We start from the raw sequence: 20,325 nt of genomic DNA on the forward strand, positions 1-20,325 counted from the left end.
CAGTAGATTTCTAAAACTCCTGGGTTCCAGGTTTGAAATAAATCCAAAGATGGTGTCGATAAAAATTCCCAAAAAAATATTGGACATGCTTATAAAATTTTACGAGAATTAGTCGAGAAATGCGATGTGTAGAGATAGAAATTAATCTTGGTCAAGCAATTCTTGTCAGTAGCAAAATCCGGCAAATTTGAAAAATCGCAGGATAGCAACACTGTTTCTTTGATGATTAAAAATTCGCTGATGATAACAAGAAATAACTCAAAATGTAGTCAATATGATGGGTGCCGAGAAAGGGGCGGCTACAGGGTCTGGGGCGGCAAATACTTCAAATCTGCCTCTAATTCTGCGTCACTTCACGCCAGTAGGGTATTCCGACAGGTCTTTTAGGGCTTCGTCACTCCAGCATATACAAAATAATCATCATCTCAGCCATAAGACGTCCACTGCTGAACATAGGCCTCCCCCTTTGCTGAACATAGGCCTCCCCCTTACAAAATAATAATACAAACTAATCTATTCCCAGGTATTGTCGCCATGTTCGTCCGCAACAACACCCTCCAACTGGTCTACGCGTCCATCGGAGCCCTCATCTTCTCCATGTATCTGGTCTACGACACGCAGCTCATGATGGGCGGCAAGCACAAGTACAGCATCAGCCCTGAGGAGTACATCTTCGCCGCTCTGAACCTGTATCTGGATATTATTAACATCTTCATGTACATTCTGACTATCATCTCCGCTTCGAGGGATTAAGGTTGCGTTGTAACGGAGTCAGAGTATGTGGTACTTGAATTTGATACCGCATTTAAAGCGCGTTTAAACTGCTCTAAATGTTTATTTCGAGATTTAAAGTCATATTTCGTATTAACTTAATTCTTTTTAATGGTGTTAGATATTGTGGAGCTCCAAATTTTCATGCAAAACCCTGTATCTTCAAGTTTCATTTGACAACTGTCATCCCAAATATTTTAAGTCGACTCTACTAAGATTGCGGACCCCTGTTAAACATGCTACGGACCCCTGAGAGGTCCGTGGACCCCACTTAAAGAAACCCTGATATATAGAGTTATTTATTAAGTTCATACCTACACAGATTATTCACTTCAGATGGGGTATCAAATTTGAGTGAAGCATATCAGGGTAAAATGCCGATTAATGGCACTGAAAAGGCGCAAGTTTTTGGGGGAACTGCAGCTTAAAAGTAAGGTTGAAGTTGACAACCGTTGGTGGGATGCCGGCGATATGGTATTTTACCCTTACGTGGACAAAAAAGGTGACGAAAACGCACACGATGCAAGATTTTACAACTTTAGTTAACTGTGACAATAGATTTCGAAAATGTAATGTAATTCGTAGTAATTTCATTTCATTCACTTAATAAAACAGTAATCAAGTCTTGCTAGATAGTGCTTAGTTTATCGTCATCTTAATTAAAAACTAATGTCTCATAAATTAGATTAGTGAGGCGTAAATATAACCCTAGGACGTCTATACACGCGCATAAATTGCCCTTAATACCATGACGTGAATGAACGTTAAGAAGTAACGGGCAAAATCTGTAATAAACAATTGTTCTGTATTTTTATTACTGACTTTCATTTTATTTTTGGGGCTTGGCGGTCAAAAGGAATGTTTTTTATACTGTGATTCTCAATAATATTTCGTATTTTGGTCACATGACAAAAATAGGTTGTCGTGTCGCTTAAAAACTCAATAATAGGTGAGTACCTAATAATTTATTGAGAAAATCACATTTTTTCCTTATGTTTAATTGGAAATTAGAGTCTCCGTATGTTTTGTTGCTCTTTTTAAAATTATTCGTAGGTAATATTAGTAAACATCGAATATTTTTTTCTCGTAACTAGCTATAGGATTTTTAAAAGTCCATAATAAATTATTCTTAACCTAAATGATGATTTTCATTCTTATTCTTTTTATTAGAAAGCAATATAATTAATCAATATAAAATGCTAATATATCTATAATAATAATCTATAGCTTTCTTAGAAAATGTGTGCAGAAATGTTAATATTACTAGCACGCGTGAGAAAGGGGTGATTTGCCTTTACAAGTATGTATTGCAGTGGCGGGACGTCCATATAACATCGAATTCCATCAGTTTGCCTCCAGGAAGGTTTGAACTTCGTATCATTTTTATATTAAATATATATTAAGAACGGGTCACTCACGTATTTTAAGTCGAAATACGCTCATAATATATTTAATATGTCTGTCTCACGGAAATTTTGTCATTTTTATATTATCTCGGATACTAAAATAACGGTCCGATTGGTCAATTTTTTTTTATTTACACACAAGTTATATGCTCACAAATAAAATTTATAATATCGGCGAACTGACCCGTTTTTTGGCAGTTACCCAATCTGTTCAATTGTGTCCTTTTAACACGGAATATAAAATAGCTTAGTTTTCGCAATAGTTATATTCGGACTTCGTTATATTTGTAGCAATTTTAACGCATTCACTGCCAGGGGGCGTGGCCTAGGAACAAACTTGTATGGTGGTGAACGCACATGTGCGTTGGGGGCAGTGAATGTGTTAATGCACTATTATTAGAGGGATCCGTATGCCCAATTCCATCATAAATGGTGAATGAAAAATGTAATAACAGTAATATGTATGTAATAAACTAATAAACCCCTCAAATCTCAAGGGTTTCTACTTTTCACTCGTGGGACTTAGAGGTACATTATTTAACCACGCGATATCGCGTCCTCGATATTCGAGGGGTTAAATCAACTACAGTTGCCTCCAGAAACTCGCGAACTAAATTGACATAAGTTTGACAAATAAAATGATACCAGGAATAGCAAAGAAAAAATAGTCAGGGGTATATGTCGATAAAATGATATCGATAAGTAAGATGCACTTACTACCCATGTGATAATTAATTATAAAGGGGTTACAAACGATGTCGACTTGTATGAATGTGACGAGAAAAGTGGTTGATTCGATTGTAAGATTGTGACGTTACCAATCAAATTAGGAGGTGCGGATGTCAAACTTGACAAATTTCAATGTTAAGACGAAACAGGAGCTGATTTTAGGTAAATATACACATCTCGCTAACGGAAGCGGCTCCTATAACTAGTGCGATAAGGACAAGGCGAAAAATCCTGCTTAAAAATCTCTAAAATCGAGGTTTTGTACTCGACTGTTTCCTCCTCCAAAACTTAACCAATCGTAACCAAATTTGGAAATCTAAATGATTATGAAATTATCTGTGCCGGACCGTTTTGCTTTTTTGGCTAATTGATATCCGTTTTGAATACTACGTCTCTCATTGCGGCATAGTCAAAGAGTCCATTTTTGAAAGGCTCTAGCGCCTTAAAAAACAAAAATATCAAAAAAAGCAAAACGGTCCGACAAATCATTGGTCTAGCATCAAAACCCACGGAGGAAACAGTCGAGTACGTTTGTATGGAGATATGACCACTCCTGTTGGCTCTTAATATGCAGGTTTGGGGGCAAGTTGTTTATATCAAGAGCTCGCGGTTGTCGCCATAAATCTAAAATTGGTGAATTAATTTTATACAATGTGACCGGTAGATGAGATTGATCGATAATTAAAGTTAGACCAAGAAAAGTCTGCAGCGATTTTGATAGCCCACGCAGTGCAACTGTTATTTAATACGTCATAATTTCATAGACTTTTAATAGAAGTTTAAAATAATACTTACACTGCGTGGGCTATTAAAATCGCTGCAGACTTTTTTGGTCTAACTGTATTTATATTCTGACCTAATCTTATTTTCCCTTCTGGGTCGGCCTTATTTGTATTTTGAGCCAAAATCACTGTTTCTATGTTATCACCTACAACTTGTTACTCTAGCTGTAAGTTTTCCTAACAAATAAAATAAAATAAATATAATAAAATATTTATTTAGTTATCTACAATATGTTTATCCAATATTCCTGTATTTATTACTATAATTTGCACAATTTTCGAAATACCAAGTAACATTTGTAAAATAATTTAAATTACTTAAAGATACATTTTAACTGACCGCGCAACAGTAGCGCCGCTAGCGGTGAATTCTCACGATATTCTCTAATTCAAACTTTTTTGAAAATATCGATACGAACAGCACTGGCCAAACTGTGGTATCATTTGTACACATTGACCTGTCAATTTAGTTCGCGAGTTTCTGGAGGCAACCTTACACTACACGAATTTTGCTACAAAATTATTGGTCTTAATTGTGACGACCCGCCTCTGATGTTATGTATGCTTCACGCAATATGTAATATTGATATTGTGATGAGACTGAAATGATGGATATTTGTGGTGGAGAATAAACATAAATTGTATACTTAGCAGTAGTTACTCAGAAAATGAACTTTATGCCAACGGTTTAGAGTTGATAATAAGTTTGTATGGTTGGTATTGTTCAAAGGTATCCATTTTATAACTTGTCACAGTGACAATCAATATGAAAGTCACTAGAGATCTCATACTATTGTCACTGTGACAAGGTACAGTCGCCATCAGATATATCGCAGCGGCCATGGTGCTCACAAATATCTGAACACGCCCCTATTGTGAAGGCGTTTGAGTGCGTGTTCAGATATTGTGAACACCTTGGCCGATCAGATATATCCGACGGCGACTGTACAAAATGGGTCATAAATTAAATCTTTCGATTGTACCTACATTATTTTTAACTTGTTTTTGAATACATAAAATACAACTCATATATTCAAGGAACCAATAATGACGCGTTTTTTTTTAAATGAAGATGTTATTTAATCTTTTTTTGTTTATTTTTCTTGTAACATTAGTAATTACAATTACTTATTTAATGGTGGCTGTAGTATGGTGGTGTAATCAGGCGGTCTAGGTATTTTAACGAAGAGTCCTAAGTTGGAGACCGCTTTAATAAAACGTTTAAATAAACCTTAAAATACTATTCTTTTTATGCAACGTGGTTAACTTGATTTCTCTTTAGTTAGACCAAGCTAACTCTGCGCCGTTTTGGCAAGCGACAGAATGTCTAAGTGTCACTTTAAACGTAATAACAATGATGTTATGACGTCTATCGTGACTCTACACTTTGGCACTCCTAAGTTAGTTTGGTATATTATGGTTTTTACTGCGTTTCTAATTAATTCGTCTTATATAATGTACAAACTTAAATTATTACAGTGGTAGTACATAAGGCTTTATTAATTGTAATATACACGATTTTGGGTTTGATAAGCAATGTTTGCATTTAAGGTCCCCGTAGACGGATGGTTTTATTGATATATTGCGCAATAAAATTGACCGCCGACGAGATGTGTTTTTGTTCTAACCCAAAGATGATAATCTACCTGATAATTATTCAATAATAATGCTTAGAGCTATTGGTGATATTTTAATGCAATTTTGCCAGTTCATATTATAAATGATATTAGTTTGACAGCTGTCAAAGATGTATCTAAATGTCACCATTTTGTACCGATTGTCAGATCCATCCACACACAGTCGGCATCAGACATTTTTGAGCGGCAAATGTTCTCAAAAACATCTGAACACGCAACATGAAGTTATTAAGTTCGATTAAATTTAAATATGTAATTATTCATCGGAATATAGTTGCAATTGAAGCATTCAATTATGCTAATTCAACTCTATTTCCTACACTTAAGGTTTAAATTTCACTGGCAAAATTTGTAATATTTTTAGTAGAGGCTTTGTCCAGATATTTGTGAACACCTTGGCTGATCCGATATATCTAATGCGACTACATCGACGAATTATATTAGTCATTAAATTAATTAAAATATTACATACAATATTCATTCATAGGTATGTAAAGTTCATTTATTCTAATTTGAATTCACGGAAATGAATGAGCCTTACATTTATTTGTCATTTCATAAACTAATATAATAATAATAATAAAATAGAATAGTTCCTCGTTTTGTTATACCTATACTATTACATATAGAGTCAAAAAGCTGTGTTAGTAAATATAACTGGTACAAAATTGTATGGGAGCGCTTTTTTGGCGGTTTGTGTGACTCTGGTGGATCTGTACAATATAACCTGCGCGTTTACACACTTGCATTTAAGTCGAACCACAGAATAAACAATAACTAGGTACATAAGACTCACTCTCTAACAAAACGCGTCTGTTACGATCAGTACAGATATGGCCGCTAGGTGGCGACAGCGCCACGCGCGGCTTATGGCTAGCCACCAAAATTGGTGTGGAACGGATGTATTTGTAGCTACCTATAGCAAAGCGACGAAATCGCCGAGTGAGCCACGCCTGGTCGAACCTATATTGTTTACAAACGAAGTACCTACCTATCTATCGAGAAAAAGATATTCAATTATTTCAGTTATTTTTACTAAGCAGCTTTTTGATACCATATCTTACTATATATGTATCTATAGAAATGTACATATATACATACTAGGGCGGTTTGATAAGTAACTTGGTTCGATCTGAAAACAAATGTGTTGGGAGTGTTGTGTACTTTCTGATACAAAGCTTTATGAAAAACCGGGCAAGTGCGAGTCGGACTCGCGCACGAAGGGTTCCGTACCATAATGCAAAACAAAAAACAATAAAAAAAGCAAAAACGGTCACCCATCCAAGTACTGACCACTCCCGACGTTGCTTTAACTTTGGTCAAAAATCACGTTTGTTGTATAGGAGCCCCATTTAAATCTTTATTTTATTCCGTTTTTAGTATTTGTTGTTATAGCGGCAACAGAAATACATCATCTGTGAAAATTTCAACTGTCTAGCTATCACGGTTCGTGAGATACAGCCTGGTGACAGACGGACGGACGGACAGCGAAGTCTTAGTAATAGGGTCCCGTTTTACCAGTCGTTTTACCCTTTGGGTACGGAACCCTAAAAATGTGTAGAACTCAGTTGAGATGCTTATGGCTTCATCTAATTCGAGTACTTTTATTTTTCTGTCAGCTAAAACAATATCCTGAATTTCTATCGAACCAAGTTAAGTACTTTTCAAACCACCCTCGTAGTCACGGCTTCGAGTAAATGGTTATAACTACTTTGGTTTTACTGTAAACTTTTGTATTTATAAATAAGTATGATATCAGAACGGCGGGTGCATTGAAATTCTAACAAATATAAATTTTATGCAGACAAATTTAAATGTCGTAAGAGCCACTCCACACTAGCGTCTCCCGAGCGTCGGCTCTAGTCAACTCTATGGCTGCTGCTCGACGCAACGTTGACGCAACTGCACAGCGACGCCATTTTCCATAACGTTCAGTCGCCGACGCTCAAAAGACGCTAGTGTGTGGTGGCCCTAGGAGACACCCTGCACTAGAGTCTCCCGAGGGTCGGCTCTTGTCAACTCTATGGCTGCTGGGACCCATTTCTCGAACGATATTAGCCCAATATTATTAGTGTGTTGTCATGGCAACCCATACGATTTGACAGTTCGTGGACTAATAATATTAGTCTAATATCGTTCGAGAAATGGGCCCCTGCTCGACGCAACGTTGGCGCAACTGCGCGGCGACGCCATTTTCCATAGCGTTCAGTCGCTGATTAGTCACCGACGCTCAAAAGACGCTAGTGTGTGGTGGCCCTAGGAGACACCCTGCACTAGTCTCCCGAGTGTCGGCTCTTGTCAACTCTATGGCTGCTGGTCGACGCAACGCTGGCGCAACTGCGCAGCGACACCATTTTCCATAGCGCTGATTAGACGCCGACGCTCAAAAGACGCTAGTGTGGGGTGTCTCTTTCAGCATTTTTACTTTACGCGCCTTAGGCACTTGTCCCACCGCCGACGATGAGCGATAAGCGAGTAGAACGATAAACTAGAAACGAGTGGGCGAGAAGCGAGTGTTAGCACCAATAGTTTTGTCGCTCGGCTATAGGCGAGTGTTCGAGTGCGACGGGCTATTACTCGCGTCACTCGCTCGGGCGGTGCAGCGTAGCCGAACACGCAGACGTCGCAGACTCGTTCAAACTACGAAGCGAGCATCGCCGAGCGAGTACCGCTGAGCTAGTTTTATCTTATCGCGGCGACAAACTAGTAGAGCGAGTGTTCTCGCCGGCAGTGTGAACAGCCAGCGATGAACTCTTATAATTTATATGTCTCTACTAACACAGGATCCTTATCTTTTGTTCGTTTCTTGGGCTAGAAAATCGCCGATAGTTAATCGCTTACTCGCTCTTGGTGGGACAAGTGCCTTAGATTCCTTTCTCCTCGAGATTGGTATCATATTAAAAATATGGATACGACTCATTGGCTTCAAAAACATGTTATTTAGACGATTGACTGTACAATAAGTATAAAACATTTGTTAGAAATTTCGTTGCCTCGTATTTTTGTACTAGACTGTACATTCAGCAGTAGATATAGATTTATTATGTTTACTTGAAGACAGTGCTTAAAATATAACACTTTAAACTCTCGCGTTTTGTACACATATTTAATTACACAAACGGGTCTACCGCGATATAATTTCATTGTTTTTACCTTTAATTCCGACGTTTCAGCTGAGTTGCACCAGCTGTGGTCACGGAAAGACTGACGTCCCAACAAATGTCAACGGAGATATTAATAAAACACCACTAAACTACCCGAAATTAGTTTATAAAAATGTTCGGGGTAGACAAAGAAATTGCAGCTACCCGTTAATGTTTATTGTACACGGCACGACACGCAACACTCACAATTTTGCTGGTGCAACTCAGGTGAAACGTCGGAATTAAAGGTAAAAACAATGAAATTATATCGCGGTAGACCCGTTTGTGTAATTAAATAAGTGCTTAAAATGTTATCAAATCTTTTGACAATACTGACGACGTGTATAGATTTTTTTGAGTCCCAAGTGTATATTATTGCTGACTGTACATGTACAATGCATTAGTAACTTTGGCATACCTTTGATAATCGGTATTTTTAGATAAAACATGAATCTGTGCTTTAAAATCTCACCTACTTATAATAAATGTATGGCAGGTACATTCCAAACGTGTCTTTTTTTAACATCCCTGTCCCCCGTGGAAATACTGCCGTATTCGAACTTCAATATATTCACAACAGACGACACGTACTAGATCCATTCTAGATACGTTATAGTTTAGATATCAACTAGTTCTCTTTTGCAGCGCAATTCGGGCAACCAATGTCACTTTTACGTTAGATAGAGTAAGATATCTATTAGATCTCTAAGTCATATCCTGTGGAAATCGTTCAAGAGTATCTCCAGAATCGCGCAAAATGTCAAATTTGACAGGTTAGATCTTAAACATATCGTTATCGTATCTTGGTGATGTCTAAAAGATGTCTATTTCATAATCCGAATCGGGCCCATAGACGTATGATATAACAGTGAATCGGAAAACAATAGCCGGATACAGTGGGTCATTTAACCTTTATAATTCCAACATGAGAGAGGCTTCTCTGCTAATACAATAGAAACATTTAGTAATCGAAGACATTTAAATGGACGATCAATTATATTATTCTAACACGTTGGACCCACTTGCACCCTTCCACTAACCCGGATTAACCGGTTAAACCTGGAGTTACCATGGTTACCAGTACAACTTGACACTGGGTTAACGGTTTAACCGCTTATCGGGTTAGTGGCATGGTGCAAGTAAGTGGGCCTGAGAGTGCTACGGAGTATAGCTATTATTATTTAGACGACTATACCGTTAAATTTAAAGCAAAGTTATATCTTAGTTATATAGTAAGAAGTGTAAACTGATTTCTGGAGCCATTATATGGATTCTTGCTTTAAGGTAGGTAGGAAGTGCAAGAATGAATTTTCATTTCCTTATTGCTGATAAGCGTGAAAAATCAATTAACTATCTAATGAAGAACTATCATTAAGTGTATCAAATATGAGTTTCAAACTAGGTGCTTATATATGTACTTAATTACTTCAACGGCATCGCTTCGAAAACACGTGGTATTGGAAGGCTGAAACATGGCATTGGTACGTAATGTAATAACTATTAAATTAATATAAAACCCTTTAGTCATTTTGGAATAAGGATGATGCTCTTCAAACTGCTAGATCGATTTTTATCAAACATAGCTAAGAATTACCGCAAGGGAACTCGAATTCTCGTTAAAAAACGGCATCGGAATCAGTCCGTCCGTTTGAGAATTAACAGACGGACAATGTCGTCAAAGGCAGGTGCGGCTCAGTCCGCGATTTCGTCGCTTTGCTACAGGTAGCTAAAAGTACATCCGTTCCACCCCAATTTTGGGGAAAGCCATAAGCCGCGCGTGGCGCTGTCGCCACCTAGCGGCCATATCTGTGCTGATCGTAACAGACGCGTTTTGTTAGAGAGTGAGTCTTCTGTACCTAGTACTATTATTTATTATGTGTCAAAGGTATAACACCCCTCGTTTTGCGTCGGGTATAATGAGTTATTTTAATAAAACATTGGGTTTAATTATAATATAACACTTTCATTATTTTTACCTAATGCGACGTTTCAGCTGGGTTGCACCAGCTGTGTGGTGCAGTGGTGTTGTCAACTGTGTGGGGTTTGTGGTGAAACGTCGGATGAGGTAAAAATAATGAAAGTATGTACCTAATACTTATATCGCATTAGACCCGCTCTAATAACTAGACTTTGAGCACAGAATAACTAATAGCTTTGAGTTTGTTATTTAAGATCGATGTGGCAAAAACCGTCTATAAGGAAATACCGTCTACAAGCGCTTTCAACGCTTTTAACTTTGCGTTTGTTCACATACTCGTCTTAGCGCCACTCACACCATCTTACTAACCCGGGTTAACCGGTTAAACCGTTAACCCAGTGCTAAATTGTACTGGTATGGTAACTCCAGGTTTAACCGGTCAACCTCGGGTTAGTGAATGGTACTATTAGTGCGGCCCTTAGCGCCACTTGAATTCCACCTGGTTAATCCTGTATTAACCAGGTGGAATACAATTTGATACTTACTGTGTTATCGGCTTAACCGGTTAACCCCGGGTTAGTGGAATGGTGCAGGTGGTCCTTAGAGAAGATCGGCAAAGCAGAGAAATAGTGAAGCTCTCCTTTCAGACTGTGTCTGAGCGACCGACTTGTACAACTACGAGTTATTGTTGTACGATAATAAATTTTATTTGCCGGTCTTGCCCACATTGACCATAAGGGGTCATCCATTAATTACACCGGACAAAATTTCGATTTTTTAGACCCCCCTTCACCATTATCACACTTTATCAAAGGAAAAAGATAGGTAATTAATACGTACTGTCACACTTGGCATGGCCCGTATTGCTGTGACATAATAAGTGGATGAACCCTATATAAGTATATAAGTACTTACCTATATTCGTCTCAATAATAGTGTGTTTGTTTGTTTCTAAGTTTCCCAGTACCCATCAGGACCAGGACGATGCGACTCAAGTTTCGTCACCAGTTACCACGCAATATTCGTACCATCCGTCACAAGTCCAGGGCGATCAGTCGCAGGAAAAAGACGAAAAAGTTGAGAATGAATTCACTACCGCGGAGATACGCAAGGCTTTCGTGAAAAAGGTAAGAATTGGGGTGACTTTTACTTTGGAGACGGGGTAATTTCAAAATCATTTTCACCGCGCCCGCTCGGAAAGGTTCTCTCTAGGTACCTACTCTTTTAAATCAGTGAGCAAAGTCGCATTTTATCCTATGCGGCAGCGGTCGCGAGCCTCCCCGTGGCCAATCAAAGTCATAAATATTGACAAAAAGTGCGGCCCGCGTCCACTTCGTTAACTGCTTTGGCCCTTGGCTGCTAAAAGGTTGCCGATCGCTGCTTTACAGTGGAAAAATAATTTTGATGTCTTTGTTCTCCTCTCGTGCCCTAGTAACGTTCAAGATTCCACTCTCGCTACGCTCATATTGCAATCTTGGAAGATCTTCGAGTTAGACTAAGATAAGTCTGCAACGATTTTGATAGCACACGATGTTATTTTAAACGTCAAACTTCTATGAATAAATAACACTTGCACTGCGTGTGCTATCAAAATCGTTGCAGATTTATCTTGGTCTTACGCTACTTGTTCGGATGCTACCTTGCGAAACAACTTACTTATAATGAACTAAGCTCTTGTTCATCAATTGGTTATGATACCTACGTATTACCCACATCTAGCGTCTTTCGAGCGTCGGCGTCTACAACTCTATGGCCGCTGCTTGCTCGACGCAACGTCGACGCAACTGCGCAGCGACGTCATTTTCCGTAGCGCTGACCAGACGCCGACGCTCGAAAGACGCTAGATGTGGGGGGCCCTTAAGCAGTTGGATTTGAAAAATGCAAAAAAAACTATAAAACAAATGTGTTTTCAGGTGTACATAATCTTGACGATTCAACTGCTGGTGGTAGGTATTGAGCTTCATCTTGTTCTTTTCCTTTCACCAGCCCACGAAGCGATGGATTCAAAACAATACTTACATTCTGTAAGTAACTACTTATTATCCTCTACCCGCTCAGATACCTATAAAAAGGTCTCCTGTTCCATTCTAATTTGAACTTTGTGTTGACAAAATAAAATTTCATTTTGCTTGGCAAGGTTTGACGTATGGGCTAGAGGTTATAACTCGTAGTTTATAGTTTAACGCATTGGGTACCGTGAACCCGCTGGGTGGGTTCTCTGTTCGTAGTCTCTTTCCTTTACAAAGCAAGAAAACCATTGAAGTATAATATCTAAGGACGGGCTAATGGGGCACTAAAAATGGTACTAGTTAAGCGGTGTTACTCACGAATTCCAGCCAATCGTGCAGTCTAACGCAACTAGTTGCGACCAATAGCGCGCGTAATGCGAATTCGCCAACCAATCGCGTGCGTGATGCGAACTCATCAACCAATCGCGTTGCAGCGGTGTCACACCGCTGTACTGGCCCCTGTCATGCCTCATTAAGTCATAAGTCATAAGTTATTTATTAGTAAAACCAATTTACACATTATAAATTATAAAACATATTACATATGCCGTAAAAATATACAAATCAATATGAAATAACCTTGATCATGACATATTAGGTCCATATTAATAATATTACCTATACTTACAAATATAAATTATTTAACATCCTTTTCGTGGAAATTTGTGTATTCATTATAATCGTAGAACGGGTGCTCAATAAGCCAGCGTTTGAGGCGACATTTCCCTAATAGCATTTTCTTGTAGGGATTTTGTTGGGCCTTTGTTTACGTATTAGTTGGGCAACCGTTATATTTGGCCGTACGATTTGCTGGAGGGCCCTCGACAAAGGCCCTCCCGAAGATTCCCAACAGAGGGCCATTAGAGTATTTTTTTCGTTGGGCCTATTTAAATAAATCATACAATTATTCAACGGTGGTGGTTTTGGTTGGGCCGTGGTTGGGCCTATACACATTTGTTTGATGGTTGGTTAATTGTTACATTTGGCCGTATGGCTTGCTGTAGGACCAACTGCAAAAAAATAAAAAAGGGCAATTTTTTCGTTGTGCTTTTGTTTGCAAATTCAACAATTACCCAACGGCAAGTCAGGTAGGTCGGGAGGTAGTCGTGCACCAGATTGAAGGCCCAACACAGCTTGTCCCACAAAGGGCCAACATTGTAACTTTAACGTTGGGCCTTGTGTAGGATTCTTACAATACTACCGTAGGTAAATAGTTGTGTAATTTATAGTGTGCCTACAGTCTAATTATCAGTGCCACAGCCAATGTTGGTAAATGCGATATTTGTCATCATTGGGCCATCGGATGATATCGTTGATTAGCCAACGTTACCAAAATACACAAAGGCCCATTGTTGGGCATCAATGCTACAGTCAATGTTGGTAAATGCGATATTTGTCGTCATTGGGCCATCGGAAGATATCGTTGATTAGCCAACGTTACCAAATAAACAAAGGCCCGTTGTTGGGCATCAATGCTACAGCCAATGTTGGTAAATGGGATATTTGTCGTCATTGGGCCATCGGATGATATCGTTGATTTAGCCAACGTTACCAAAATAAACAAAGGCCCGTTGTTGGGCATCAATGCTACAGCCAATGTTGGTAAATGCGATATTTGTCGTCATTGGGCCATCGGACGATATCGTTGATTAGCCAACGTTACCAAAATAAACAAAGGCCCATTGTTGGGCGTCAGTGCCACAGCCAATGTTGGTAAATGCGATTTTTGTCATCATTGGGCCATCGGATGATATCGTTGATTAGACAACGTTACCAAAATACACAAAGGCCCATTGTTGGGCATCAATGCTACAGCCAATGTTGGTAAATGCGATATTTGTCGTCATTGGGCCATCGGATGATATCGTCGATTAGCCAACTTTATCAAAATAAACAAAGGCCCATTGTTGGGCATCAGTGCCACAGCCAATGTTGGTAAATGCGATATTTGTCATCATTGGGCCATCGGATGATATCGTTGACTAGCCAACGTTACCAAAATACACAAAGGCCCATTGTTGGGCATCCGTGTCACAGCCAATGTTGGTAAATGCGGTATTCGTCACCATTGGGCCAACGAATGTTATCGTTGTTTAGCGAACGGTAGCAAAATACACAAAGGCCCATTGTTGGGCATCACTGCCACTGCCAATGTTGGTAAATGCGATATATGTCATCATTGGGCCAACGAATATTATCGTTGTTTAGCCAACGGTACCAAAATACACAAAGGCCCATTGTTGGGCATCTGTGCCACAGCGAATGTTGGTAAATGCGATGGTGGGCCAATACAAAATTAACGTTGGCTACGGAACGAACCTCATCCCAACGTTTTCCCTACCGTTGGCACCGTGGGCCCCAACGAAAATGCTACTAGGGTTAAATATGCCCAAATTTTGGGCGCTGGTGATGCTGTCAGGGAGGTTGTTGTAGACGGCAGGCCCCATGACATGGGTGAGCTTGGTCGACTTGGTCAACTTGCGGCCCACGCCGACGAGCTTATGGGCGTTACGGGTATTGTAGTTGTGTACCATACTATGCGTTTTGTATGCTGTTAGGTTTGACCGCACATACACAGCCACCTGTAGGATGACTATAGCTGGTAAGGTCAGTATTCCCAGTTTTTTGAAGTAGGGTCTAGCAGGAGTGTTGTGTGGTACTCGGGCGATTATTCTAACCGCGCGCTTCTGGAGACGGAAAACCCTTTCCCACTCAGCACAGCGTCCCCATAGCTCCGCACCGTACTGGATCAGCGAGTGCACTGTGGCAAAATAGCACGAGCGCGCGACCTCATCTGACACCAGCCTAGTTACCCGTCCTAGAGCAAAACACGCGCTGCCGATTCTTCCGCTGAGTCTATTAATATGATGGTCCCACTTTAAACAGGTATCTATTTCAAACCCTAGAAATCCGGTGGTACTTAATTGGTTTAGAGCGGTCCCATTTACAGAAACAGCAAGCAGTCTCGTGCTGCGGCCCGACAGGTTGAAAACTAGGTAGTGGGTCTTCTTTAGGTTTAACGCAAGACCATTGACATCAAACCACTGTGCAAGCTGCGCCGCGGTTTCGTTTAGTTTTGTTTCGATCGAATCCACCGATTGCGCTGTGACGATTGCAGCAACATCATCGGCGTACATGAGGATCTCTGCAGCCTTTATTGCATGTGGCAAATCGTTCAGCAACAAGGAGAATAATATATTTGACACCGACGAACCCTGGGCTACGCCCATGGTAGTTTCTAGTGGGTCCGACTTAGCCTTTCCACCGTCTCCGATCACAATTTGAGATCTTTGCTGCAGAAGGCTCTCGAACAAGGAAAGTGTCGGGCCGCCGATGCCATAGTGCCTTAGCTTGCTGGTAAGGACTGCATGGTCTGCGACGTCAAAGGCCTTGGACAGGTCACAGCACAATAGAGCAACCTGCTGCTTCCTCTCCCTTGCGTCGACCACGCATCAGACCATCTCACGAGATAGTGTGGTTGTAGAGCGGCCCGCACGGTAGGCGTGTTGTCTATCGGATACGGCGCTAGTCGACTCAAGAAAACTCGTCAAGCGGGTGCTGAGACCGTTTTCAAAGACCTTTGCCATCGCGGGCATTATGCCCGTACAGTCAGTCCCCAGATATATCTATGACATTTATGTCAATGGAGAAAACGCTAGGATCAGCTACGAACACCTCTCACACACGCTTACGGCTCGGCCACGACATTGAGTGACTTGCGACGACGAAAACGACCGTTTTGTTGTTATTGCTTTTTATTTTGCACACGTAATTAGCGGTTTGGTTTAACAAAAGAAAACAATGCCATTCATAGGCAGGTAATCTCTCAAGTGGATTCCGACATTTTAAAACCGTATGACTATAAGGTGGTGGTACTGGTGGTCGACGCGCGGTCTTACATTGTTTACCTATTGACAATGACTTATTAAAACCTAAGTAATTGTCAATAGAGGTGACACCAGGGTGTCATCTATTGGGCATTAGCATTTCGAGCACTAGTACCACCGAGTAGACCTTACCGACTGTTTTACATCTGTGTAATTATGGTTGTAGATACATATCCCTAGCCGTGGCGTTTATAAGTATCGTCCTCTTGGCGTTTTTCACGGACTTTCGACGCAAGGTGCCATGGAACTATCTGTTGCTAGGCGCCTACACCGTGGCAGAGGGAGTTATTCTGGGGATGTTGGCTAGTTGCTATGCGCGAAATGCGGTAAATATTACGATTACCTGTTTAACGCTTTATTTCACAATGTAGGTTAGACACGACGTAGCTGTTGACAGTCTTTTTGTATTTTTTTCTGAACGATAATCATTAGGACAATTGAGCGCAGAGGAGACTCCAACCTTGGTCATTTTTTGTAACATTCATACATAAAATCATGTACTACCAATGACTAACTTCCAATTTTAAGTACGATGTTTAAGATGTACATGAGCCCTCCACCAAAAAGCCGCTCCAATACAATTGAAGTTAAGCTCTCATTTAAAACGACATGCTTAAATTACATGAATATTAACGTAACATATACTTAAACATCTTTGGAAAACTAGTATTGACGGTTGCTAAAAATTGTTAGTTAGGTACACAAACAAAGCGAGTAAAAGTTTTGTACTTATGTAAACTTACTCACTCTAATTTCTTTGTACCTATTATAATTTTTAGATACGAAAACTGGAACCAGACATAATATATGTAGGTATATTACTTGAATTTTCATGTCAAATTTCATGATACATATTTCAGAATGTAAGGTTTAAAATGAAAGCGTAACTTTGCTTGTTAGCGGCCCTGGCACCATGCCACTAACCAGGGGTTAGGCGGCAGGGGTAACCCAGTGTCAAATTGTACTGATAACCATGGCAACTCCAGGTTTAAGCGGTTAACCCCGGGATAGTAGAATGGTGCAAGTGGGCTTAAGGCATCGGCTAGGTTCGTCTAACTTAAGCGACTCTACCTCTGTCTATCTGTAAAATCTGATTTTATCCACCACAAGTAGTGTTCTTTTTTTTCCCTTCTAGGTGTTGACGGCAGTCGCCATTACAGCAATTATAACTCTGGCTTTAACCGTATTTGCATTAAAATCCAAATATGACTTCACCACGTGGGGAGGATTCTTAATATGCTTCTCAATACCCATCTTAATTCTTGGTGAGTTTAACATAATTATTACTTACCCACCGACTTCTATCTACCTATATTTAGACTCTGCCTACCCCTCCGGGAAATAGGCGTGATTATAGTATGTATGTATAATTAGACTATGCACGTATTCTGTACCCCTAGTAAAAATTTCACGTACCTACGCGTTTGCGTTAAGTTATATTTAATTTATTTATTTAAACTTTATTGCACAAAATACAAATAAAATGGACAAATGGCGGACTTAATGCCTACAGGCATTCTCTACCAGTCAACCATAGGGCTAAACAGAGATGTAATAAAAATGGTGCGAGAAGAAAAGTAAGAGAATTTAATTAACTAGGAACTATTGCAAACAACTGAAAAATATAATAAAGTACATATACAATACACAGATAAAAATAATAAAATGTATACAATGAATATACTACTACATAATTCTCACATACATATTATTATTATTTTTTTTTGGGATTTTGATTTTCCAAAACGTCCCTGGCGCGCTGTTCAAAATCCCATGCAAAAATAGACAACGCAAACGCGAACGCCTGACATGCTATCGAATGAAATTTACACTATAATCCAGTAAATTTGTCGAATTTTGTAACCTGGCTCTTTTGAGTCAAATCCGGTAGTTCTGATTTTCTGCAGACTTGTTTATGATTTTGAAGGCTTTATCTCGGAAAATATTAGATGTACAGAGACAATTCTAGTGTTTTATTGTAGCAAATTTAGTCTACTTTAAAAGCGCCCTAGGAAGTTACTATCAAAAACTAGTACTTTAGGGTTATAATCGCCTAAATCTAAAAAAAATTGCGGTTTATTCGATTTTTGACAAAGTTGCGTTCGGCGCTCGAGGTCACAAACTTGGATTATTCATTGGGCCAACATCATAAACAAGCCTGCAAAAAATCAGAACTACCGGATTTGACGCAAACGCAAAATGTATAATTTTACTGTATTACTAGGAGTTCAGAAGAATCTTAAAATAGTTAGAAATATGTTACGCTAAATAACTTTAAATGAAATAAAACTATTGAAACGGATTATATCGCGTATATATGTCGGCGGCCGATCGTAAGATCAGGCAGATCGTATAATGTTCCTGTGTAATGTTTTGACGATTGTCACATTAAACCAATATATAGGTAGAATAGGTTCGTTAGGTTGCTTCAAATGCCCGAAGGGCAAACTGCCCAGAAATAGGAGCCCCGCGTAGCGTAGCGGGGCTCCGTCGACTCAGAGAACGGATCAAAGATTTTCACGTTTCACGATACGCCTAGGAATTTCACGATATGCCTGATCTTACGATCGGCCGCCGACATACATATTGAACGCGTAATTGAGTAACTATCGCGGTAACCGAAGACAATATTAATTTTAAAATGTAACTAATCCATATTTCACATTCATTTCAGGAATCATCTGCATATTCGTCCGCAACCATATCTTAGACTACGTTTACTCCGCGCTCACATGCATCATATTCTCTATGTACCTCGTGTATGACACACAACTCATGTTAATGGGCAAACATAGGTACACCGTAGGTCCGGAGGACTATGTGTTCGCGACGCTGAACTTGTATGTTGATATTGTCAATATTTTCATGATAGTGTTGGACTTATTGTTTAAATCGAAGAAGTAGAGATAGTATCATTATTATGCTGCTTCGGTGTGTGCGAAAGAGTTATGTAAGTACGAATGTATCGATGTCCCATTCGCGCATCGGAGCGGTGTGCGGAGCCTTAGTGAAGAAAATATGATTAAATACCTATGTAATGTTTTCTCATTTTTACAAGCGGTATTTAGTAACATCATTTGAAAATGTAACATATTTATAACACCATGTTTTTCACACTTATCCTGATTAAAAAAACCGGTAAGTAAGTTTTCATAGAATCTAGGATTATAATAATGGAATAAAAATGTTTTAGGTGTTTATTTAATTTCCGTCCTTTTATTTTGCCTTCGTCTATACCCTTTACACTGCGTTGTGGTTTGATTTTTTTTTATAAAACTGATAATTAATTTCCAATGTTACCTTCCCTATATTATTGCAAAAATATAAATGATACTCTAGATATGATGTTAACGACCTAGTTCACTTGATGTAAAGATTGTAAAGAAAAGAAATCATTAAAAATTTGAAAATTAAATATGTATACTTAATCATTTTTAACAAAATGTGACGAAAAACTAGATGCGGTGTGTTACTTAAAAGTAGTTTGATTGTTATCCCGTTTTATATAATTTCTAATCCATTATATATCTTCACTCACTTAAATCAGTGCACTAATACATTACTATAACGGATATAAATGTAGCGAAAAAACTTGATATAGCGGTTATCCTTATCATATCCAGGGGTCCTTATCAGTGATAACGCTCCCTAAACTTAGTATGTTAGTAACTGTGCCCCTGTTATGGCTGAGGTTAGTATTTTCTCTTGCAGTTTTGTGTTAAACATGTATTTAGACATTTGATTCATATTAACTTAGAAGTGTTGTCAAGCAACTGATATTTTGAGTGGACGAAAGGTAAGAATGCTTATCGTTTTCTCGAAGTCGATTAAGATATGATAAATCGATAAATTATCGGACAAGTGCAAGGTTTGAGTATTCAGTGTATGATTTTTTTTTTCATTAGTCTTGATAGAGCAGAGCAAGAGCATTAATTACGGTATTTTAGAAAGTCCAAAGTTTTCATCGAAATATCTTTTTGTGATTTTTTTGTATGCCACTAAGATTAAGCCTATGATTTTTCATCGAGTTGGCTTATATTTCT

General features: G+C 39.1%; 1 protein-coding gene and 2 long non-coding RNA genes across 3 annotated transcripts in view; all 3 read left to right on the forward strand.

Moving 5' to 3' along the window:
- The window catches only part of LOC134668781 (protein lifeguard 1-like), a 33,071-nt gene extending 24,095 nt beyond the window's left edge, over positions 1-8,976 (forward strand). Inside the window, exon 9 of the mRNA XM_063526239.1 lies at positions 524-8,976. Within this exon, the coding sequence (XP_063382309.1) occupies positions 524-753 (230 nt within the window). The 3' untranslated portion in view covers positions 754-8,976. The remainder of the gene's footprint in view (positions 1-523) is intronic.
- A 911-nt stretch (positions 8,977-9,887) lies between these two features.
- LOC134668486 (uncharacterized) lies at positions 9,888-19,303 on the forward strand. Its single transcript, XR_010098782.1, has 6 exons — positions 9,888-9,949; positions 11,343-11,513; positions 12,300-12,410; positions 16,449-16,608; positions 17,418-17,547; positions 18,957-19,303. It is a non-coding gene; the product is annotated as an uncharacterized LOC134668486 (long non-coding RNA).
- LOC134668485 (uncharacterized) lies at positions 14,782-15,784 on the forward strand. Its single transcript, XR_010098781.1, has 2 exons — positions 14,782-14,997; positions 15,030-15,784. It is a non-coding gene; the product is annotated as an uncharacterized LOC134668485 (long non-coding RNA).
- Positions 19,304-20,325: the final 1,022 nt, after the last annotated feature.

This window comes from Cydia fagiglandana, chromosome 11, assembly GCF_963556715.1.
Source record: "Cydia fagiglandana chromosome 11, ilCydFagi1.1, whole genome shotgun sequence".
Classification (NCBI taxonomy): Eukaryota; Metazoa; Arthropoda; class Insecta; order Lepidoptera; family Tortricidae; genus Cydia; species Cydia fagiglandana.